This window comes from Schistocerca americana, chromosome 9, assembly GCF_021461395.2.
Source record: "Schistocerca americana isolate TAMUIC-IGC-003095 chromosome 9, iqSchAmer2.1, whole genome shotgun sequence".
NCBI lineage: Eukaryota > Metazoa > Arthropoda > Insecta > Orthoptera > Acrididae > Schistocerca > Schistocerca americana.
In genome coordinates this window covers 21,085,762-21,107,378 of record NC_060127.1, presented here as the reverse complement: position 1 = coordinate 21,107,378, position 21,617 = coordinate 21,085,762, and the positions used below count along the sequence as shown (strand labels likewise).

General features: G+C 40.1%; 1 protein-coding gene across 1 annotated transcript in view; it reads right to left on the bottom strand.

Annotated features, from left to right (window-relative positions):
• The window catches only part of LOC124551216 (mucin-4-like), a 65,739-nt gene that overhangs the window by 10,726 nt on the left and 33,396 nt on the right, over positions 1-21,617 (bottom strand). The window contains exons 2-5 of the mRNA XM_047126206.1: positions 18,791-19,204; positions 16,187-16,231; positions 11,864-12,249; positions 1,400-1,620 (exon numbers count right to left, since the gene is read on the bottom strand). Coding sequence (XP_046982162.1) covers positions 1,400-1,620; positions 11,864-12,249; positions 16,187-16,231; positions 18,791-19,120 — 982 coding nt within the window. The 5' untranslated portion in view covers positions 19,121-19,204. The remainder of the gene's footprint in view (positions 1-1,399; positions 1,621-11,863; positions 12,250-16,186; positions 16,232-18,790; positions 19,205-21,617) is intronic.

Below are 21,617 nucleotides of genomic sequence, written 5' to 3'. Positions count from 1 at the left end.
AAGCATGATGAGTCACTGCCTTGATGATAATCACAATCTGACAATAGCGACTCTAGTAAAAATCTTCCTTTTGCTCATTGTGTTGTATTGCAAAAGCTTTAATTTAATTTCACAGCCACTTATTCAAACCACTTTTGAAGACAGCCATCTCTATAATGAGCTTTCATTAATTAGTTACTTCTGTGTGAAATACGCTAATCTGTACTAGGCATGCAGTCTTAGATTGGTACGACTTGATGTTAGAGATTCGAGATTCTCCGATTTCCACTCTCATTCTCCCCCAGAATGTCCCCAAACTAAGTGACCAACTTATTGTCAATAAGTGGTAGATTTTGTGCCTATTGTTCCCTGTTTATGAAGACTGTCAACTTTAGTATTTTAACCAATATTGTCTTACAAGTTTTATTTACCATAATTTTATAATGATTATCATTGTGGAGACACAAGCAAAACCAATTGCTGTTAGCAAGAAACAAAAACATTTATTTCAGATTTTTTAAATAGAAAAAACTCAAAATGTTTAAATTACATATTTTGAACAATATAAAGAGAACAACAGTAACAGTAATTTATCCATTTTTGCTTGTTCTGTTTCCTATGCTTTCCCGTATTTTACACATTTTTGGGTCAGTCCACTGAATAGTGTAAAAAGGGGATTTTACTGTACATTCTCTTTCTTCTTCCACATAAGAATTTAACTGCCGCTAACCTATTTCTTCCCAGTATGGTGTACACACAACATGAAGTTTAACTTCACAAAATGCAGTGAAAATAAATTTATTATACAAAACGCACCACGCACATGTTAAAAGCCATTCACATGTTCGCTGTCAACACTTTTCTATATTTCACAATTAGTTTACCCCTTTGGGAGGGGGGGGGGGGGGAGTATTGAAAGCTTCAAGTTCCATGTAGCGAACACTGGGAAGACATGGGTTAACTGAAACTGAGAGTCACATATGCACAGTACTTTTTACAATAGCAACAAAAAATGTTTTCAAAGTAGGTATAAGGTCCCAAAATGGTATTCCAGTAAGTGTGGGTTGGGGTTGGGTTGTTTGGGGGAAGAGACCAAACAGTGAGGTCATCGGTCTCATCGGATAAGGGAAGGATGGGGAAGGAAGTCGGCCGTGCCCTTTCAAAGGAACTATCCCAGTATTTGCCTGGACCGATTTAGGGAAATCACGGAAAACCTAAATCAGGATGGCCGGACGCGGGATTGAACCGTCGTCCTCCCGAATGCGAGTCCGGCCAGTAAGTGTGTAAAGGACACTCATACAAAAATGCATTTCACTTTTTTACTTATGAGCAGTTATGTGGAGTATCCTGTTAACATTTCTGTAAAAACAACTTCCTTTCAGAAGCAACTGAGCACTAATAACAGCACAAAGATAATTACCCGAGTTTGCAGATTGGTCACACAGCAATGCTGAAACCCGTGATGATGCAGCTGCTGAAGGACGCAAGGTGGTGGTGGAAACTCCTCCTGAAATTGGTAGCTGGTGGCTCGTCGACACCAGAGGGGACACAGAGCCAGATGCAGAGCCTTCGTCACTCCCATTGCCAGTTGTCGAGACCACTTCTTCGGTAGCAAATATCTCCAACAGTGAACGTTCGATCCTGTTAACATTGGATCAGCAGAAGCCCTTTTTAAAAAATCAACAGATGTTCACATAAATAATTATTTTCACAGATTAAGGCACAAAAACAAATTTTTGAGGATCATCGTAACAACCTTTGAACATTTATCTAGTGACCTAAAAGGACAGGGGAAACGTAAATCAGCAAGTTCCCAAATATCCAGTTGTGGGTTATTAAATTTGCAGATTACTTGTGCATAGGTAAGAGATTGTGGAGAAAATAATAAAAATCTCAGCCTGAAGTTTACTCTCATAATTAGATCAAATATTTTCATTATAATACACCCTTATGCATATAACTCTCACTTTACCACCAGAAGGTGTATAGGACACTGTTCCATTGCTGGTCATTCTTAAAATATTTTTCCATTTTTCTCATGTTGTCTTCAGGTAAATGTGGAGATTGTACCCTGTAACTTTGCCTAGTCACTAAAAGATGATAATTTTCAACCTGTTGTTTCTGGCAAGTTATGTGTAAGTTATGTGGCAAACTTGCAAATCTGACATGATGCTTGTTTTGCAAATGCATTAAGTAACTGAGAGTTTGTTGTGTGTAAATTCATTGTTTAAAATTCTTGGATGTGCATATCAATCAGATCTTGGAAACCACACATCAAAGATCTTCTCGAGTCCAGAAATATTGGTTCTACACGCAATTGCTGAGCCTGGCGATGAAATTATTAGAAAATTAGCTTACTCTGCAAATTTCCATTCACTGGTCACATGGATTAATTTTGTGGGGCAATTCCAAGCACAGACACAAATTATTACTCCAGAATGAGATTTTCACTCTGAAGCGGAGTGTGCACTGATATGAAACTTATTGGCAGATTAAAATTGTGTGCCGGAACGAGAACTCGGGACCTTTGCTTTCTGTGGGCAAGTGCTCTACCAACTGAGTTACCCAAGCACGACTCACGCCCTGTCCTCACTGCTTTACTTCTGCCAGTATCTCGTCTCCTACCTTCCAAACTTCACAGAAGCTCTCCTGCGAACCTTGCAGAACTAGCACTCCTGGAAGAAAGGATACTGCGGAGACATGCCCTAGCCACAGCCTGGGGGATGTTTCCAGAATGAGATTTTCACTCTACAACGGAGGTTTGCAGGATAGCTTCTGTGAAGTTTGGAAGGTAGGAGACGAGATACTGGCAGGAGTAAAGCTGTGAGGACAGGGTGTGAGTCATGCTTGAGTAGCTCAATTGGTAGAGCACTTGCCCACGAAAGGCAAAGGCCCCAAGTTCAAGTCTCGGTCCGGCACACAGTTTTAATCTGTCAGGAAGTTTCACAAAGTATTATTGCATAGAAAAATGCTACACACTTCATGCAGGCAACTGTTTAAAAAACAAACAGTGTCACAACAGATCTGTTCTGTTATGAAGTTTGTTTTGAAGACTTAGACACAATTTTAAAATAATAGTAGCATTTGTCAACTGAGTACTATAGTCCGCTTAAAATTATTTGATGGGTGACATTTCACGTGTTGGAGGTATCTTCCTCTGATTAGAGCACTCAACATCACACCCAAACTGTTTGCCATTGACAAACTGCCACAACAAATGGTCAATTCATTCCCGTTCCTTGTCTGGCTTTTTTTTTTTTTTTCCTTGTTGTGTTTGGATCCCGAATCCTGGGTCCAGCTCTTTTATTTCACATTTTATTACAGTGATAAACACACGCAAAACAGCAAACACAAAACAATGGTTACAAAATAACACAAATTTCATACACACCACTAGCCAAAGACTACTGGATGATCCTTTTGCACTAGATGCAATTCCATTTCACATATTCGATAATTGTCATCACAGAGATCGGCTTATAGTAGGTAAACTTGATATGGTGTGAAACTGTAGGCAGCAAATGATTGTTGCAACTGGTTCTATAGACATAACACTATAATCTGAGGGTCTTAAATAGCGTAGTAGTAAAGATACAGTCTGGGAGACAGAAGGCCATGGGTTTAAATCTCTTCGGATGATATCTTTTCTATTTTTAAATCTTTATCAACATTATTATTATTATTATCAATAATATTTATTATTATTTTCAGTTAATTGGTTTCAGTGTAATTTCTTTTATTTTTAGTCATTTGTCACAGCATTTTCATAATTGTAGTGACTTTATTTGCTTTTGTTTTTCTCTCTATCATTCTTTTTTCATTTAGAATGTGCTGGTGTCACCTGTAACTCGTAAATGACTTCCAACCAGGACCACTTATCGGTTGGTTCCGTGTCAGCTTCCACACCAAAAGTGAGATGTTACGATTCGCTTTTAGCACTGAAGCTGAATTTTTTTCTGTCTCGAGTTTTCTCATACAGATCAGCTTTAGTCACCGTGAGCAAAGCAAGCACGATTAGTAGAGTTCTGCCGCAGACTGACCATTTTTTTTGGATATGTTGCACATCTAGAGGTTGTGGTTAGGTTACAACACAAGTGTAAATTCAGAGTTACAAAACGTGTTGATTGGCTCAGTTCAGTCACTGGTCATTTAAAATCAGCTACCGACAGAGCATCTCACATTCCTGTCATAACTGATGGCAGCAGCTTCCAACAGTGCTCCGCATTACAAGAACAGCATTTTAGTACTTGTGAAGTGACCTGCTGGTTTTGTGTATAGCCTTTAACCGAGTGGTAGATGATGTGGCAACATTGTAGTGCCAAGTGACAGATGTCAATCATCAAGTAATTTTAATTCGATTACAGTAACAAAAATAGTCACTATAAACAATGGAACTGTACTATTGCAAAGAAAGGAGCAATATATGTGGTCATAAAAATGTGTGATAGCCTCCCTTGTGAATTAAAACTGCTGGCCAATAATGAGAAATTTTAAAAACAAATTGAAATCATCCCTGTGAATGTATTGACTTTCCCTAAGAATTAATTCATTGCATTCTTGTCGGGTCAGCAGCCAGACTGTTCTGTCATCTCGACTTGATTTTTCTATGGACCATCTTCAGGTGAGAATGCTGTCTGCTAAATCTCACCATAACTGATTGCTGCCACGAACAACAGAGTTTTATACAATGCAGAAAACCAACAGTGTCTGTGAGAGAAATTATTGTTGTTGTCCCATAACACTAAGTGAAGGCACAGCGATCCAGCGGTGAAAGCTGGCTGAAACGATGAATCACTATGGAGTATGTGCCTCCTTGTCTGAGTTAAGGACCGTTGTTTTTTAAGATAAAACAGGATTCCTTACAGGAAGCTCTCGTCTCTATTGATAATTTTATATGCCAGTCTAATTTCAATCAACTCCTTTAAGACACAGTCCCAATGCAAGAAGTTAGCATCCAACATGTAGGGACATTGAGGATGTTTGTGAGGGAAGCTGATGCCATCTTGTATACAGAAACTTTAAGCTTGTGTACATGCACAATGGCTACACTGACAAACTGGCTACACTGACCTTGGCCAAAACCAGCAGAAGACGTATATAGCTCAGTTGCTCTCCTACCATATGATGGTAGCATACCTTCAAGGATACGAAGGATTTTACAAAGACATAATATTAAAGTGTATTTCAGGACTAAGAGAGAGCGGCATTTACAGAATCCCTTGCCATTGTGCTACACACAATTACTACAACCTGAGGAATCTGTGGTGGAGGAGCACTGCATAACTTGTGGACACAGAATAATGTACAGTGAGACACAGGCAGTTGGTGCAGTGTCTCACTATTGGGACCCTACCTTATAGGAATCGACTGAAATTAGAATGGTAGATAATATTTATAAATAGAGATGAGAGTTATTCTTTAAGTAAAATGTGGAATCATGTTCTGTCTCAAATTAAACAACAGTCTTTCACTAGGGTGGCAGAGGCGTATACACTGTAGTGATTCACAGTTTCTCACAGCTTTCATCACAGATGCGCTGTATGTTCACTTTGCATCGCGAGGCAGCAACAAGAATTTACCTAGAAGGCACGTTAGTTCTCCAAGATGAATATAAGTGCAACTGTTCATGGCAGGAATCAGTTCTGGCGAGGTTTAGTGAATAGCGATCTCACCTGAAGATGGTGACCATATGGAGCATTGAAAATTCATGTGAAAACGAATGTATGACCAGGCTGGAGACCTGACAAACATATAATGAAATTATCCCTGGTTGGTATTCCTAATCCACAAATGAATATCTGAGAACTAAGTATGTATGTGGTTAGAGCACTTTTTTTATATTAACAAAAATCATAGATTCCATCTTACATTTTCAATTTTTTTGTAGAATAAGATAATTTTCTAAAAAATGCAAGTCTGTAAAAAGCCATCATTTAGCCATGTTTTCACAGAGAAAATGTATCTTGTATGTAAATCTACAGACATGGCCTACATCGTGGTGAGCTGTCATGAGTATGGCCCATTGAACATGTAAAAAGACTAAAAACTGACAGATAACAATACTTTTATAAAGTAGACCTAATTTCACTTCCTTGACAACATCTGTTTCATAGACTAATCTATTATTATATGATTCTATACACAAAGTCATGGGTGACTGGAATTCGAGAGTAGGAAAATGGAGAGAAGGAAACACAGTAGGTGAATATGGATTGGGGGTAAGAAATGAAAGAGGAAGCCGCCTGGTAGAATTTTGCACAGAGCACAACATAATCATAGCTAACACTTGGTTCAAGAATCATAAAAGAAGGTTGTATACATGGAAGAATCCTGGAGATATTAGAAGGTATCAGATACATTACATAACGGTAAGACAGAGATTTAGGAACCAGGTTCTAAATTGTAAGACATTTCCAGAGGCAGATGTGGACTCTGACCACAATCTATTGGTTATGAACTGCAGATTAAAACTGAAGAAACTGCAAAAATGTGGGAATTTAAGGAGATGGGACCTGGATAAACTGACTAAACCAGAGGTTGTGCAGAGTTTCAGGGAGAGCATAAGGGAACAATTGACAGGAATGGGGGAAAGAAATACAGTAGAAGAAGAATGGGTAGCTCTGAGGGATGAAGTAGTGAAGGCAGCAGAGGATCAAATAGGTAAAAAGACGGGGGCTAGTAGAAATCCTTGGGTAACAGAAGAAATATTGAATTTAACTGATGAAAGTAGAAAATATAAAAATGCAGTAAATGAAGCAGGCAAAAAGGAATACAAACGTCTCAAAAATGAGATCGACAGGGAGTGCTAAATGGCTAAGCAGGGATGGCTAGAGGACAAATGTAAGGATGTAGAGGCTTATCTCACTAGGGGGAAGATAGATACTGCCTACAGGAAAATTAAAGAGATCTTTGGAGGAAAGAGAGCCACTTGTATGAATATCAAGAGCTCAGATGGAAACCCAGTTCTAAGCAAAGAAGGGAAAGCAGAAAGGTGGAAGGAGTATATAAGAGGGTCTATACAAGGGCAATGTACTTGAGGACAATATTATGGAAATGGAAGAGGATGAAGATGAAATGGGAGATACAATACTGCGTGAAGAGTTTGACAGAGCACTGAAAGACCTGAGTCGAAACAATGCCCCGGGAGTAGACAACATTCCATTAGAACTACTGACAGCCTTGGGAGAGCCAGTCCTGACAAAACTCTACCATCTGGTGAGCAGGATGTATGAGACATGTGAAATACCCTTAGACTTCAAGAAGAATATAACAGTTCCAATCCCAAAGAAAGCAGGTGTTGACAGAAGTGAAAATTACCGAACTACCAGTTTAATAAGTCACAGCTGCAAAATACTAACACGAATTCTTTACAGACAAATGGAAAAACTGGTAGAAGCCGACCTCGGGGAAGATCAGTTTGGATTCTGTAGAAAGGTTGGAACACGTGAGGCATTACTGACCTTACGACTTATCTTAGAAGTTAGATTAAGGAAAGGCATACCTATGTTCCTAGCATTTGTAGAGTTAGAGAAAGCTTTAGACAATGTTGGCTGGAATACTCTCTTTCAAATTCTGAAGGTGGCAGGGGTAAAATACAGTGAAAGGCTATTTACAATTTGTACAGAAACCAGATGGCAGTTATAAGAGACGAGGCACACGAAAGGGAAGTAGTGGTTGGAAAGGGAGTGAGACAGGGTTTTAGCCTCTCCCCAATGTTATTCAATCTGTATATTGAGCAAGCAGTAAAGGAAACAAAAGAAAAATTTGGAGTAGGTATTAAAATCCATGGAGAAGAAATAAAAACTCTGAGGTTCGCCGATGACATTGTAATTCTGTCAGAGATAGCAATGGACTTGGAAGAGCAGTTGAACAGAATGGACAGCGAGTGTCTTGAAAGGAGGATATAAGATGAACATCAACAAAAGCAAAACGAGGATAATGGAAAGTAGTCGAATTAAGTCGGTTGATGCTGAGGGAATTAGATTAGGAAATGAGACACTTAAAGTTTTGCTATTAGGGGAGCAAAATAACTGATGATGGTTGAAGTAGAGAGGATATAAAATGTAGACTGGCAATGGCAAGGAAAGCATTTCTGAAGAAGAGAAATTTGTTAACATCGAATATAGATTTAAGTGTCAGGAAGTCGTTTCTGAAAGTATTTGTATGGAGTGTAGCCATGTATGGAAGTGAAACATGGACAATAAATAGTTTGGACAAGAAGAGAATAGAAGGTTTCGAAATGTGGTGCTACAGAAGAATGCTGAAAATTAGATGGGTAGATCACATAACTAATGAGGAGGTATTGAATAGAATTGGAGAGAAGAGGAGTTTGTGGCACAAGCAGACTAGAAGAAGGGATCGGTTGGTAGGACACATTCGAAACATCAAGGGATCACCAAATTAGTATTGGAGGGAAGCGTGGAGGGTAAACATCTTAGAGGGAGACCAAGAGATGACTACACTAAGCATATTCAGAAGGATGTAGGTTGCAGTAAGTGCTGGGAGATGAAGAAGCTTGCACAGGATAGAGTAGCATGGAGAGCTGGATCAAACCAGTCTCAGGACTGAAGACCACAACAACAACAACATTACACAAATATATAGACTCAGGAGCAATTGCATTTGGGAAGAGGGGAGATGGGGATGGGCGGGGGGAGGGGAAGTGGGAGTATAGTTTGGCATGTCTTGTGACAGTTGAGTGCTGGAAAAACAAGAAATGGAACATAATTGTATTTGATCAGAGCTTCACTTTAATTGTGCTCAATGCTCAGGATACTCCACATACCTCCAAGGTTGTGCATGCACTGGGTGTTCGACACGCCACTGTTTAGTGTATAAGGAATGAGCACCCTTTACATTTTTATAAAATGAAAGAGAGAATAACTTCTTTTTATATAATTGCTCCGCTGCCATCAAAATATTCATCTACAAGATTATTATACTTTTTGTAAGGGTTTGTTCGGGAGAAGTGAAACTTCTTGCAGTTAGACCCCAGTGTCTGTCAGACGAAAACCTCGAAAAACCACAAAAAAAAATCTTCTTACGGTGGCTTCCAAGCTACTAATAGAAAGCCCATGTATTCTTTAACGGCTTTGTGTACTACCCATGCATTAACTGATAAAAAATCAAAACATTCATTTGACAACTTTAATATATTTTTCAGGTGGAATCAACATCAAAATCTGACTGACTAAACGTTTTACATCAAATCCCAAATATCTACTTCAACTGTTGAGAAGTACATGGCATAGAACTTCTCCAGGAGGGACTCCATGGTGTGGTGCACAGCACTGCAGTCTCCCAGGAGATATTGCATGGTGATGTAAGCACATCGTAAGGAGATCCCACTCCACCACACGATGCCCCAGGAGTAAAGAAGGTGTATTTTGACTGACTGACAAAAGAAGGATGTACAAAACAAAAATGTACAGAAAAAAAACAGGAATACAGCAGTATTATTTGCTTAGGAATGAAATAAATTGGGAGTGCAGGGAAGTCAAGGTGAAATGACTGCAGTAATAATGGGAAGAAAATGGAGAAGGAAAGATTGTCAGAAGAACAGATACAGCATACAAAAAAGTCTACATCATCATCTGTGACAAAGTCAAAGGTAACAATGCTATGAGAGTGACACAGGAATTCCACTGTTAAAAATCGAGGTGAGGACAAACATGTGGAAACAGTACCCTGCAGGCCTCTACGAGGGGGAGGAACTGGCATAATATGATAGAAGAAGAATTAAGACGTCGACATCGAAGACACAGGGGATTCCTATTAGAGTTCATCAGGGAGTTAGAATACTTGTGATCCAATATGGTGGAAGGCATTGATACCATTCCTTTGGAATTTAAAAAATCGTTGGAGGAAAAGATAACCAATGACTATTCAAGTTGGTCTGTAGAGCCTGAGAGACTGGAGGTACACCATTAGACTTTCAGAAAAATATCATCCACAATGTCCAGAAAGAGCAAGAGCAGATAAGTGTGTGAACTATTGCACAACTAGCTTATGAGCTCATGCATCATATTACTAAGTGTGCGGGACAGGATTAACAGGGGATACTGAACATATACAGAGAAGGGCAGCACTGATGTTCACAGGTATGCCTGACCCATGACCCTCTGCCATGCATTTCACGATGGTTTGCAGAGTATGGATGTACATGTAGATACTGGCACGAATATTATACAGAAACTTCAAAAGGAAAACTGAGTCGCAGATAGGCACAACAAAAAGACACTCACAATTTTAGCTTTTGCCCGTTAAGGCCTTCGTCAACAATAGACAGACATACACGCGTGCGCACACACGCATCCATGCACGCGCGTGCACATGCACACACACGCACAGATTGCAGTCTCAGGCAACTGAAACCACACTGTGGTGTGCGTGTGTGTGTGTGTGTGTGTGTGTGTGTGTGTGTGTGTGTGTGTGTGTGTGTGTGTGTGCGCGCGCGCGCGCGCGCGCGCGCGCGCGCGCACACACACACACATGTGTATTGCTGATGAAGACCTTAATGACCAAAGGCTATATAGTTGCGCCTATCTGCGACTCACCATCTCCACTATATGGTGAGTAGGAACTTTCCTTCTCATAATACTGTTCCATTTCATCCTGGATTTTCCATTGTTTGAAAAGGAAAGGTGTGCGTGGCAAAAATATTATACACAAAGACTAAAAGGAAAACCCAGTGTCTTTCAGATCATTATCAGTTTGGCTTTCGGAAAAGTAAACGCACCAGAAATATTAGTAATATACTATGTTTACTAAACACAAGGAGGGAACATAAATAGAAGACTGAGAAAAAGTACTTAGATGAAAATAAGTATACAACAAGATTAAGTCTTCTGCTCCTACTTTCAATTTATATATCAAATAAGCAATGAGAGAGGAAAAAGAAAGATTTACAAGTGAGATTGCAATTCAGGCTGAAGGGATACCAGTAAGATTCACTCGTGACATTTCTACTTTCGGTGAATGTGAGGAAAAATTGTAGGATTTAGTGAAAGAAATGAACACTTTACAGAAAATGGATTGAGAGTAGACCAAAGAAAGTAATGAGGTATAGCAGAAAAAAAAAATTGTGAGAAACTTAACATCAAAATTGGGGACCATGTGGCTTATGAAGTGTAGGTATTCTGCTACCATGGAAGCAAAATAAAACATGACTAAAAAAGCAAGGAAGATATACAAGTAAACTAACAGAGGCAAAGAAAACATTGCTGACTTAAAGAAGGTTGCTAGTATCATTTGAGGTCAGAATTTCTGAAATGAACGCCTGGAGCACAGGATTGTATGCAAATGATTCACAGCCTGTGATGAAACTGCAAAAGAAGGAAGTCAAAGTGTACATGATGTGGTGTTATAGAATGGTGCTGAAAGTTAGGTGGGCTGGTAAGATAAGGAATACAGAGCTTGTTCGCCAAATATGTGAAAAATATCAGTAGGAAGATGGAATAGGATGATAGGGTGTGTGTTAAGAAATCAAGCAACAACATTCCTGGCTCCTGATGGAGCTTTAGGAGATAAAAAGTATAGGGGACATAGACAGGAATACATCCAACTGATAACTGAAAACATTGTATGGATTAGATGAAGAGGTTGGCACAGGAGAGGGAAGTATGGCAGGCTGCATTAAACCAGTCAGAAGTCTTATGGGGATGCTTAAACAAATGATTACAAGCTAATGAAACAAATATTTCTGTATCTCTGGAAACAGACAATGATAGCACAGATTACAGACACAAGAAAAGAATAGAAAGAAATAAAAACATAAAAAATGCTAATAACAATAAGAAACTTTTTAAGGATAAAATACTAAATTTATAAGGCTTTCAAGGAAAGAAAAATTTAAACCCAGTATTTGAGCAAACTGGCTACTCACGTGTTGTTGTTGGCTTCTGGGGCAGTAGTGCTGTCTGGTGGAAGTCCGGGCATATGCCGGATACCGGCAGCAACTACCGCCGGATCACCATCCTCGTCTCCCCGCCCGAGCAGCTGGCTCGATAGTGACTGCTGCGAGTCGTCGGAGAGGAGTGCATCTGAGCCAATGGTAGGAATGGCACCGGCTGTAGCCACCACCTCCTCGCAGGCCTGGTCGTCGCCCTCGCCCCATTGCAGTATTGCCAGCTCTGCCTCCCCCACAGTGGTGCTGATGAGGACACTCTCATCATCCAGAGCGCCATCACCCACCAGCACTGGGTCAATGTTGCAGCCGTCCTCCGACAGTAGCTCCTCCACGGTCGCTACTTCCACTGAAGGGCCCTCCACCTGTCATAAATAAGTGACAGGGGGTGCTCACACACAACACGTACTTTAAATGACGAGTAGTCAAATGTAAAAGATGTTATAAAATGCGTTCAGAGCAGGAGAGTGGCATTTACTTACAACTAAAGTATTGCTTGACAAAAAGTTGTTTTGAACACTTTACTGAGAACCGTCAGTGGTACACCCTTTGCTGCTTCTAAACTGGAAACTATCACACCCAGTCAGTTACAGCAGATCCTAAGGTTTAGCTCTGAGTGTGAATGATGGGCAACTTTTTTAACATATACTAAGCATTATGCCAAAAGAAATAACGAACACTTACAGATCAAGCCCCAGACAATGGGCTTAGTTGTCTAACATAAGCACAGCCACTAGTTCACCAGTTGCCAATTCAAGGATGATTAAATGTACAATTTTAAAAAATTTAAAAACATTTACACGACACAGTTTTCAACAGCCACATACAAAAGGCACATCAGACGAACTTCTTGACAAATCATTTTTATTTTTTCAGTACTAAACAGCTTTGTTCATTGAAGGCATGTTTAGCTGTTACAATATTTTCCACGCTGCATCAGTTGCCTTTTGTAACTAAGATGCATAAATAACTAAATTATCAAATTTTTTTTCAATCTATGATCATATGTCCTCAATTTTTATTTTCTTACTATCCAAGTTTTGTTTTTTGCCTTTTAAGTTCAACTTTTTTTTCAAAACTGCTGAAAATGCTGAACATATGATATGCACATTTTTAACTATCAGTTATTTTAAAGCAATGGTTGTGAAGTCTGGACACCGTTAAAAATGGACAGAAAGCACATAGAAGTGATGTAAATATAGCTCTGGAGAAGGTTCGTGTGGACCAGCTGGACAGAAGAAAACAGCAATCTAACAATACAGAAAGGACTAACAATTTCTTTTTAAATTGAGAAGCAATAAGTTTTTAATAGACATACTGGAAGGAAAAGTTCTGTGATGGAAAACCAAGAGGAGGCCGAGAAAGAAAATAGATCTACTGGAAGTAACAAGATGACAAGATTATCAGGAAATGAAAAGGGCACTACAAAACAGGAGAGGATGGTTGCAACGACAAGGAATAGCCTTTAGAAGAAGAGGATGACGATTTTGTGACAACAGAGAAAGAAAGAAAAGGATACACAAGATAAACATTGAAGAGAAAGAATAAGCATTCCTGACCATAATATTAGAAGACATTTAAGGTGCAGCAAAGAATTCGTAAATTAATACTATTTACAACTTTTTTGCTATACAGATGTGGAACAATATGACCACAAGAATATAGGTTATCAGAAGCAATTGGTTGCACTGTTAACTCTTTGACTGCACATTCAAGACTTTGTGGGAGTGCCTCAGCTGCCGCACTATCAGATCTCTTACCGTGCAGTCGGTGCCGAATACTTCCAACAATCTTGCCGATAGAGATGGATAAAAGTAAAAGTTAAAAACTTGCTAGCTTTTGGAACTAATAGTTCTTTCCTCAAGAAGGAGAAAGCAATGGGTGAGAAATGTTAAAAAGGAAGGCCAGGTTATTCAGACCCACTTCTGAAAGTTCTGAAGTATCTTATTTTTACTTTTACACACTACCTGACCAAAGTATGTGAGCTGAATACCTGAGGGTAAAAGCTGAATACCTGGGGGGAAAAGCTGAATACCTGGGGGGAAAAGCTGGATATCTGAGGGGAAAAGCTGGATATCTGAGGGGAAAAGCTGATTCTTCCTCTAGGGATGAAACCAGAAGAGGTGGTGGTGACGGACACTAGAATTTGGAAGCACAGATGACATTCTAACTGATCCCACAGGTATAGCACTGGATTCTGGTCGGAACTCTGGGCAGGTCAATCCATTTCGGGAAACCATTGCCTAATAGCTGCTGCTTTATAACAGGGTTTGCTGTCACACCAATACAATCAATCTTTGTCTCTGAACTGTTCTTCTGCTGTATACAGTACACAATGCAATGAAATATGTTTATTTCCTTCCACATTTATCATTTTCTTAAACACAGTACGAGGATAGCATCCAAACCACAAAAAATACCCACATATAACTCCAACTCCTCTGTTCCTCACTGCTGGCACTACATATGATGGCAGGTAATGTTCTCCGAGCATTCACCAAACCCAAACCCTTCATTGGATTGCCAGATGGTAAATCACTCATTTCCAGTCATCCACCATCCAGTCGTATCTCTTTTTTACACCACCTCAAGTGTCACTGTTCAGCACAGAAATGTGTGGCCTACAAGGAGCTGCTCGAGCACTGTACCCCGTTCTTTGTAACTGCCTCACGAATTCTTTGTGCGATTTCTTACAACAGTTTGCAATGACTGACAGTTCCTGTCTATCCTCACACGGTCTCTGCTCGGTCTCCAGTTAGCTGCAATTGTTCCTTCGCATTTCGACTCGGTAACGACATCGCCGACAGTCGACTCTGGCAGATTTGTCATCGGGGGGATACCCAATCACTGGCCAACGTCGGGGCTCTCCTGACTGACACACTGCGCTGTTACTGACAACACTACTCCCCACCTCATTTAAACTGGCAGGTCCGGCTCTTGTCACATTTCTGCTTTATGTAGGAGAGCCCGGATATTTTGATGAGACAGTTTGTGAGCATATTGGTAGTATTACACAAATCACCCCCTGAAGGTAAATCGTTGATAGCAATTCTGCCTGAAATTAACCAGTTTTCTTAATTAAATTTTCTTTTGATACAATTAACTGGCTTCCTTATGCTTTGTGTTTTCCTGCTTAGGATCTGAAATGAGAAGCAACACATCTAACCTGTTTTTTTACCTACCATATTTGATTTTTTCCTCTTCCTTTTATTATTATAATATGTATCTTGGTTGGTCCACCATAACTCCTGACAGCTTTTTGCTTCTTGTCTCTCTCGCCATATCCTAGACTTAAATTGGCTTTTACTTCTCTTCACTTTTTTAACATCTTATACTTTGTTTTTTTCGATCCATTTCTAATGAAAATTAAATGACTTCTTTCAAATGGACTTATGTAACCTCACAATATGACAAATCGATCAACATAATTACACGTAAGTTCGCCGCGTCTGCTAGGTATAGCACGAAAGGATACGCCCGCCAGAGTCAGGTCATGTGGCAAAACACTTAAGACAGATTTAGGGGCCACGTTGACAGGCACTGCCTCACTTGTTGCAACCAGGTGGTGTTTACAGCTAGCTCTCCCTCGTATCTATTTAAGACAACCCCATCCTATGAGGTTTTCTTCTGGGTTGTGATACGAACTTTGCTGTTAGCTACTGTCAGGGTTTGGCTATCCCACAGAATTGTGTGTCTGCCTAAGGTGGTACTGTTTTCACACACCGCTCCATCGGCCATTGTGCTTTCAGTGAATGAACTGTAAGTAAACAGATACACAGAGTGTGGTTTGTATTCACTTACTTCCTAACCAAATCTACAAACAGTGTTCTATGCTACTGTGCGAGTCATCCGATAAACTTTGAAGAACACTGAATTGTGCAAGAGATATGCATCTCCATAAGTGTGCGTGTGTGTGTGTGTGTGTGCGTGTGTGTGTGTGTGTGTGTGTGTGTTTCCAAGGGAACTATTACTTCCTGTGATTCGCTGTACATAATCAGTGTATAAAAAATTGTCTTCTTGAAGAAGCAGATTAACAGTAGCCATCACATCATTTCCACTAGACTATTAGTTTAAATGAGTCTTTTATTAAGCAGTATTAGCAAACTTCAAGCGTGTGGTCATTCTCAGGTACATTAACGGATGTGGACACTTCACCCTCTAAAGAATTTACCAATGTCACATGCAGCACGACTACGGAATAAATATTCACCAAACAAACATACATAACATTCTTTTTCATATCTGTTTCAGACTCAGTCTATTTCTGTACACATACGGAAAGGTATAATACCTCACACTTACCTGACATTCAGGTTGCAGGTGCACAATGAAGTCCAAGCACGAATCCTGGCAAAGCAGTGGGGGAAATTGCGAGAACAATAAATGACCAAGTAAGAGGTATTCAACCAATCACGTTACAAAAATGAGCATGCCAAGAAATAGTATTTGTAAATGTATGAATACAACATGTTTCAAGAGCATTTCACATGGCATCAAACTGTCACAATGAAAGTACAGGCAATACCATGCTGGAGGACACCACCGACACTTCGTTAATAATACTAAAATGGAAACACTTTGGAAGTTGATCACGAAACAGCTTTCAGCTTCTTTGGCCATCACCAACTGATGACCCAATGTGACAACCACAGCTACAGAACATGCGACTTACACAGATATTACTCATACCATTACAGTAAATGACGAGATACACAATGGTTACACAAGAGAGAATTACTTCTTTACTTTACACAGAAATCATTATATTTAACAAAATATGAAAAATATATTCGAATTTACTGTTGTAATGTAACATTTGCATACCTAAAACTTAATGTAACAGAAAGAAAACAGAAAGTAATGTTTGGTCATTTAACTGTAAGCCAGCATTCTGTGTCATATGATTATCTACATCAGCTACTTTGGGTAATGACATCTTTCTGCTTTACAAAAGATCTTCTAACACAAAACCACTGGTACAACACAGATCCACATGTTGTACATGCTGTTATGAAAAGCGGGAAGATAACACCATTTGAAGCACTCCAAATCGATAAATGTGTCACAGAAAGGCAACATAGTTTTAAACCAGTAAACCCCGCTTCTTTACTGAATTGAACTCCTGTATATAAAACAGTTTGAAAAAGGCGATTTACTTTAAAAATGAGTTAATGTGTTGAATATCTGCCTTTATGTGTGCAAGCAAGAACAAGTTCAGGAACAGTTTGACATTACGCTTTAAGTTTGTTAGAAGTCACTAAGTGCCGTCATCATGAAATACTGGATGGATATAAAATCAGTAATTTGTGCTCTGTTTTAACCAAAAGCCAGTTTTCCACACGTCTCGGGGTTTACGATGTCATATCTCCAGAGCTATGTGTCACACAATGATAGAACTCTGCAGGTACATTCAGTGGTATACACGGATACTGTCTGCAAACTGTGTTACAAATAAAGTTTGTAAAGTAAAATATATCAAAATATCATGCCTGATGCTTGAAGTCCGACTGTATGAACAGCAAAACTATAGTAAGTGATACCTAGTTTTCCTTTCACAATTTTGTGTGGGGTGTTAACAAGAAAAAGTTTCGTAAAGGTTTGAAATTATGAGTAAATTTGTTGGAAGTCACTAAGCACTCTCATTCTCAAATACTGTGTTGATACACTCTTTATTAATAGATTATGAAAGCATTTTAAATTTGGTTAATAATTACGTGAAATACTGAAAATTGAATTTTTGTTGCCCTTAAGCTGCAACTGGTACCAGGTTAGCATTTTAGTAACAAAGACTACATTTTGATAACTTTTAGGGATTCCTACTGTGACTAATTTTGAAATAAGCACAATCGTTTGGGGGAAAAAAAATAAATTAAAAAAAAATCACTTAAACTGTCATACACTTGTTTTATCAGCAGATGAACATTCCTTAAAATGCACATACATTCAAAGGATTGGTTGGTGGCATACTCCCGCTATACCGAAATTACCTAGCACTTGTCTCATAAATAAAGGGCTGTACAGTCTCATAAATTTGCTGTATGATTTTACTCCTTCATTACATGTGTCTCAATATTAATCGATACATACAGCACCTCTTACTAGTACCATAACAACAATTAGACCTTTGAGAGAAGTAACTTTTTTTCCTTTGATAAATTTGAATTTGCATCTTTAGTAGCAATGATTTGGTACCATTATTTTTGTGTGTGTGTGTGTGTGTGTGTGTGTGTGTGTGTGTGTGTGTGAGAGAGAGAGAGAGAGAGAGAGAGAGAGAGAGAGAGAGAGAGAGAGAGGTGAGAAGAGCAGTACACTATGCTTAGTCCACTCTACCAAATTCACGTATCCTTTTGTGTGTACAGTTATCACTGGACCATGGCCTAAGAAGCTAAAAATCCGTTTCAAGAGCAAACAATACAGAAAATTCAGTTAATGTTACTTCCTCAATAACGTGTGAAAAAGTGAATTACTAATCATTCACTCAAAGAAACCTCTCAACGTAGTGTCTCACTGGAGTAGCAGTTCCAACAGAAGTCAAATAGCCTCAGTTTGTAATGACTTTGTCAACTTTTAACTAGCAGATGACGCTGCATTCTTCAGTAACACTACTTAATAGAAAATGAAATTATATCACTCCTGGACAGTGGATTTCCTCTGCATGCGGTCATAGAACATGAAAACATTTACACAAGACCCATATGGACACCAAACTGTCCGAGTACTGAAAGTTAATATTGGCGGAGACCAGAAACAAGTGAATACCCATTATCTTAAAAAGTTTTCTGTCGAAATAGATACTCGGATCAACCACCCTCCTGCGAGTAGTCTTGGAAATAGTGAGTAATACATCATATACCGTATTATGTGACATTCAATTGCAATACATGTACGTTTATGAAAATGACTTACCGTAAGATCACCTAAACCACTCTGGCCGGGCTCAAATGGCTGGCACAACAACTCGAGAGCAGATTCGGACGTGTCCGGCGACAGCGACGGCACCCCGCTTACGACGTCACCCATCACCGAGCCATCCAGGACTTCCTCTTCCACCTCCTGCTCCTCCAAGCCCTGCTGGGGAAACACTCCGGCTTCGGACACCACCATCTGTTCGCCGGCCTCCGGAGGTGGCACCAGGGGGTCGGGTCCCACCGCCCCCCTCTCGTCGCTCGTCGAGGACGAGACCTCCCCCTCCAAGACTGGGAGGGCATCTTGGCCCTCCCCAGTCACCAGATCCATCTCTTCACCTCCCCCACCCTCCTGCTGAAACTGACTCCGCAGGTTCCCCAGCTGGAACTGTGCTTTTCTACTGTCGATCTGAAACTGTGAAATTGAAATTAAATGTAGTGCTAGCTAGAAAAGATTGTGGGTCTGTATAGCAATTTAGGGAAACCTTTTGACAGTGATTACTGCCACACTCTCTTTGGAATTTGCTACAGTCTGATTAGAATCACTTGATAGTTGACGTCTGTCACTTTCAACTACAGAGTTGCCAAATCAGCTGCCACATACTGCTCTGTTACGGGTGAACCACCAACACAGCATGCCACTTTGCAAATGCTGTTAACGTGTAACATGGAACAATGTTGGAAGCAGCCACCACAAGGTATGACACAAATGCGAGATACTCTGTCAACGGGGTGTGATTTGTAGTCCTAAATTTAAACTGATGTCCTAAGCTGAACCACAATCTTGCAATGTGCAATGTATCCAAGAAAATGGCAATTAGCAATCAATGGCAGAACTAAAATCATGACTGCTTTGTTCACAGTCACTAAAGTTAACCTCTACGGGCAAACTCAAGACAGAAAAATTTCAGTCTGAGCACTAAAAAACAAATTGTAATTTCTCACTGTCTTTTAGTGGTTGGCTGAGACTATCCTCACACGAGTTACACGTAACGCTGCTTTACCAACTGACAAGCAGTCCTTGTTAGAACTTTACTGTACATTATAGGTGAAGCCGGCATATTTCAAATGAAAAAAAGCATGGTAGGAAGAAAAAATAAATGCAAAGTGATAATGAAAATGACACACAAAGTATTATAAATTTTTTAAAAAAATATGTTTAACTCAATTAATTGAATAAAAATAAAACGTAAGTATTTTGTTTGGATTTCGAAATTTAAAAACTGCTGTATTTCACAAGCTTCAAACTTATAACCTTCTGCACAACAGATTAATGTGCTAACCATTGCACTACGACATTACTATGCATACAACTGCTCATTTATGATACGTATATTCCCATGGCAACGATGATTTATGGCCTTTAAAATTTAGCTTCACATCTACATCTATACTCTGCAAACCACTGTAAGGTTCATGGCAGAGGGTATGTCCCACTGTGCCAGTTATTAAAGTTTCTTCCTATTGCATTCATGTATGGAATGAGGGAATAATGATTGATTGAATGCCTCTGTGAATGCAATAATTATTCTAATCTTGTTCTCATGATCCCTATGTCAGCAATACATAGGGGGCTGTAGTATATTTCTAGAGCCAACATTTAAAGCCAGTTCTTGAAACTTTGATAATGAACTTTCTTAGGATATGTGACACTGAACTGCATCAAATGTTTGGAAGGATCCAGTAGTATTTTGGTTGGTTTGGGGGATTAAAGGGACCAGACTGCTACGGTCATCGGTCCCTTGTTCCAAATACAAAGAACACCCACAGAGAATAAAAACGAGGAACAGAAGAGATCACAGACAATACAGAACAAGAGAAACTGAGACAAAGAAAAGACAAAACGAACTAAAACCACACAGAGTTTGACGGTGGTTGGCCGACCACAGAAATAAAAAAGGAAAAGCCAACCACTTAGAAACACACTAAAAAATCAGTTTAAAATCATAGGCCAAATGCCAGAATCAACACAAAACAATAAAATAAAACAGAAACACTCAGATTAAATGATAAAATCCCCCTGCCCAAATAAAACGTAAAACTAAGTCAGCCATAGTGGAGTCGTCTGTTAAAAGGGCAGGGAGCATAGCAGGCAGCGCAAATGTCTGCCTGACCACAGCTAAAAGGGGGCAGGCCAGCAAAATGTGGGCCACTGTCAAAGCCGCCCCACAGCGACATAGAGGAGGGTCCTCCCGGCGCAGTAAATAACTGTGTGTCAGCCGGGAGTGGCCAATGCGGAGCCGGCAAAGAACTATTGAGTCCCTGCGAGTGGCTCGCAGGGACGACCGCCACACAGCCGTCGTCTGCTTGACAGCACGGAGTTTATTGCGCATTGTCAGTTCGCGCCATTCATCGTCCCCTAGCGCCAAGATTTTGCGGCGGAAGACTGCCCGCAAATCAGTCTCTGGGAGGCCAACGTCCAGAGATGGCTTACTGGTGGCCTCTTTCGCCAGGCGGTCAACATGTTCGTTACCCAGGATACCGACATGACCGGGGGTCCACACAAAGACCACAGAGCGGCCGCAACGGGCGAGAGTATGCAGAGACTCCTGGATAGCCATCACCAGACGAGAACGAGGGAAACACTGGTCGAGAGCTCGTAAACCGCTCAGGGAATCGCTACAGATGACGAAGGACTCACCTGAGCAGGAGCGGATATACTCAAGGGCACGAAAGATGGCGACCAGCTCAGCAGTGTAAACGCTGCAGCCATCCGGTACGGAACGTTGTTCGGAATGGTCCCCTAGAGTGAGCGCATACCCGACACGACCAGCAACCATCGAACCGTCAGTGTAAACAACACCAGAGCCCTGATACGTGGCCAGGAT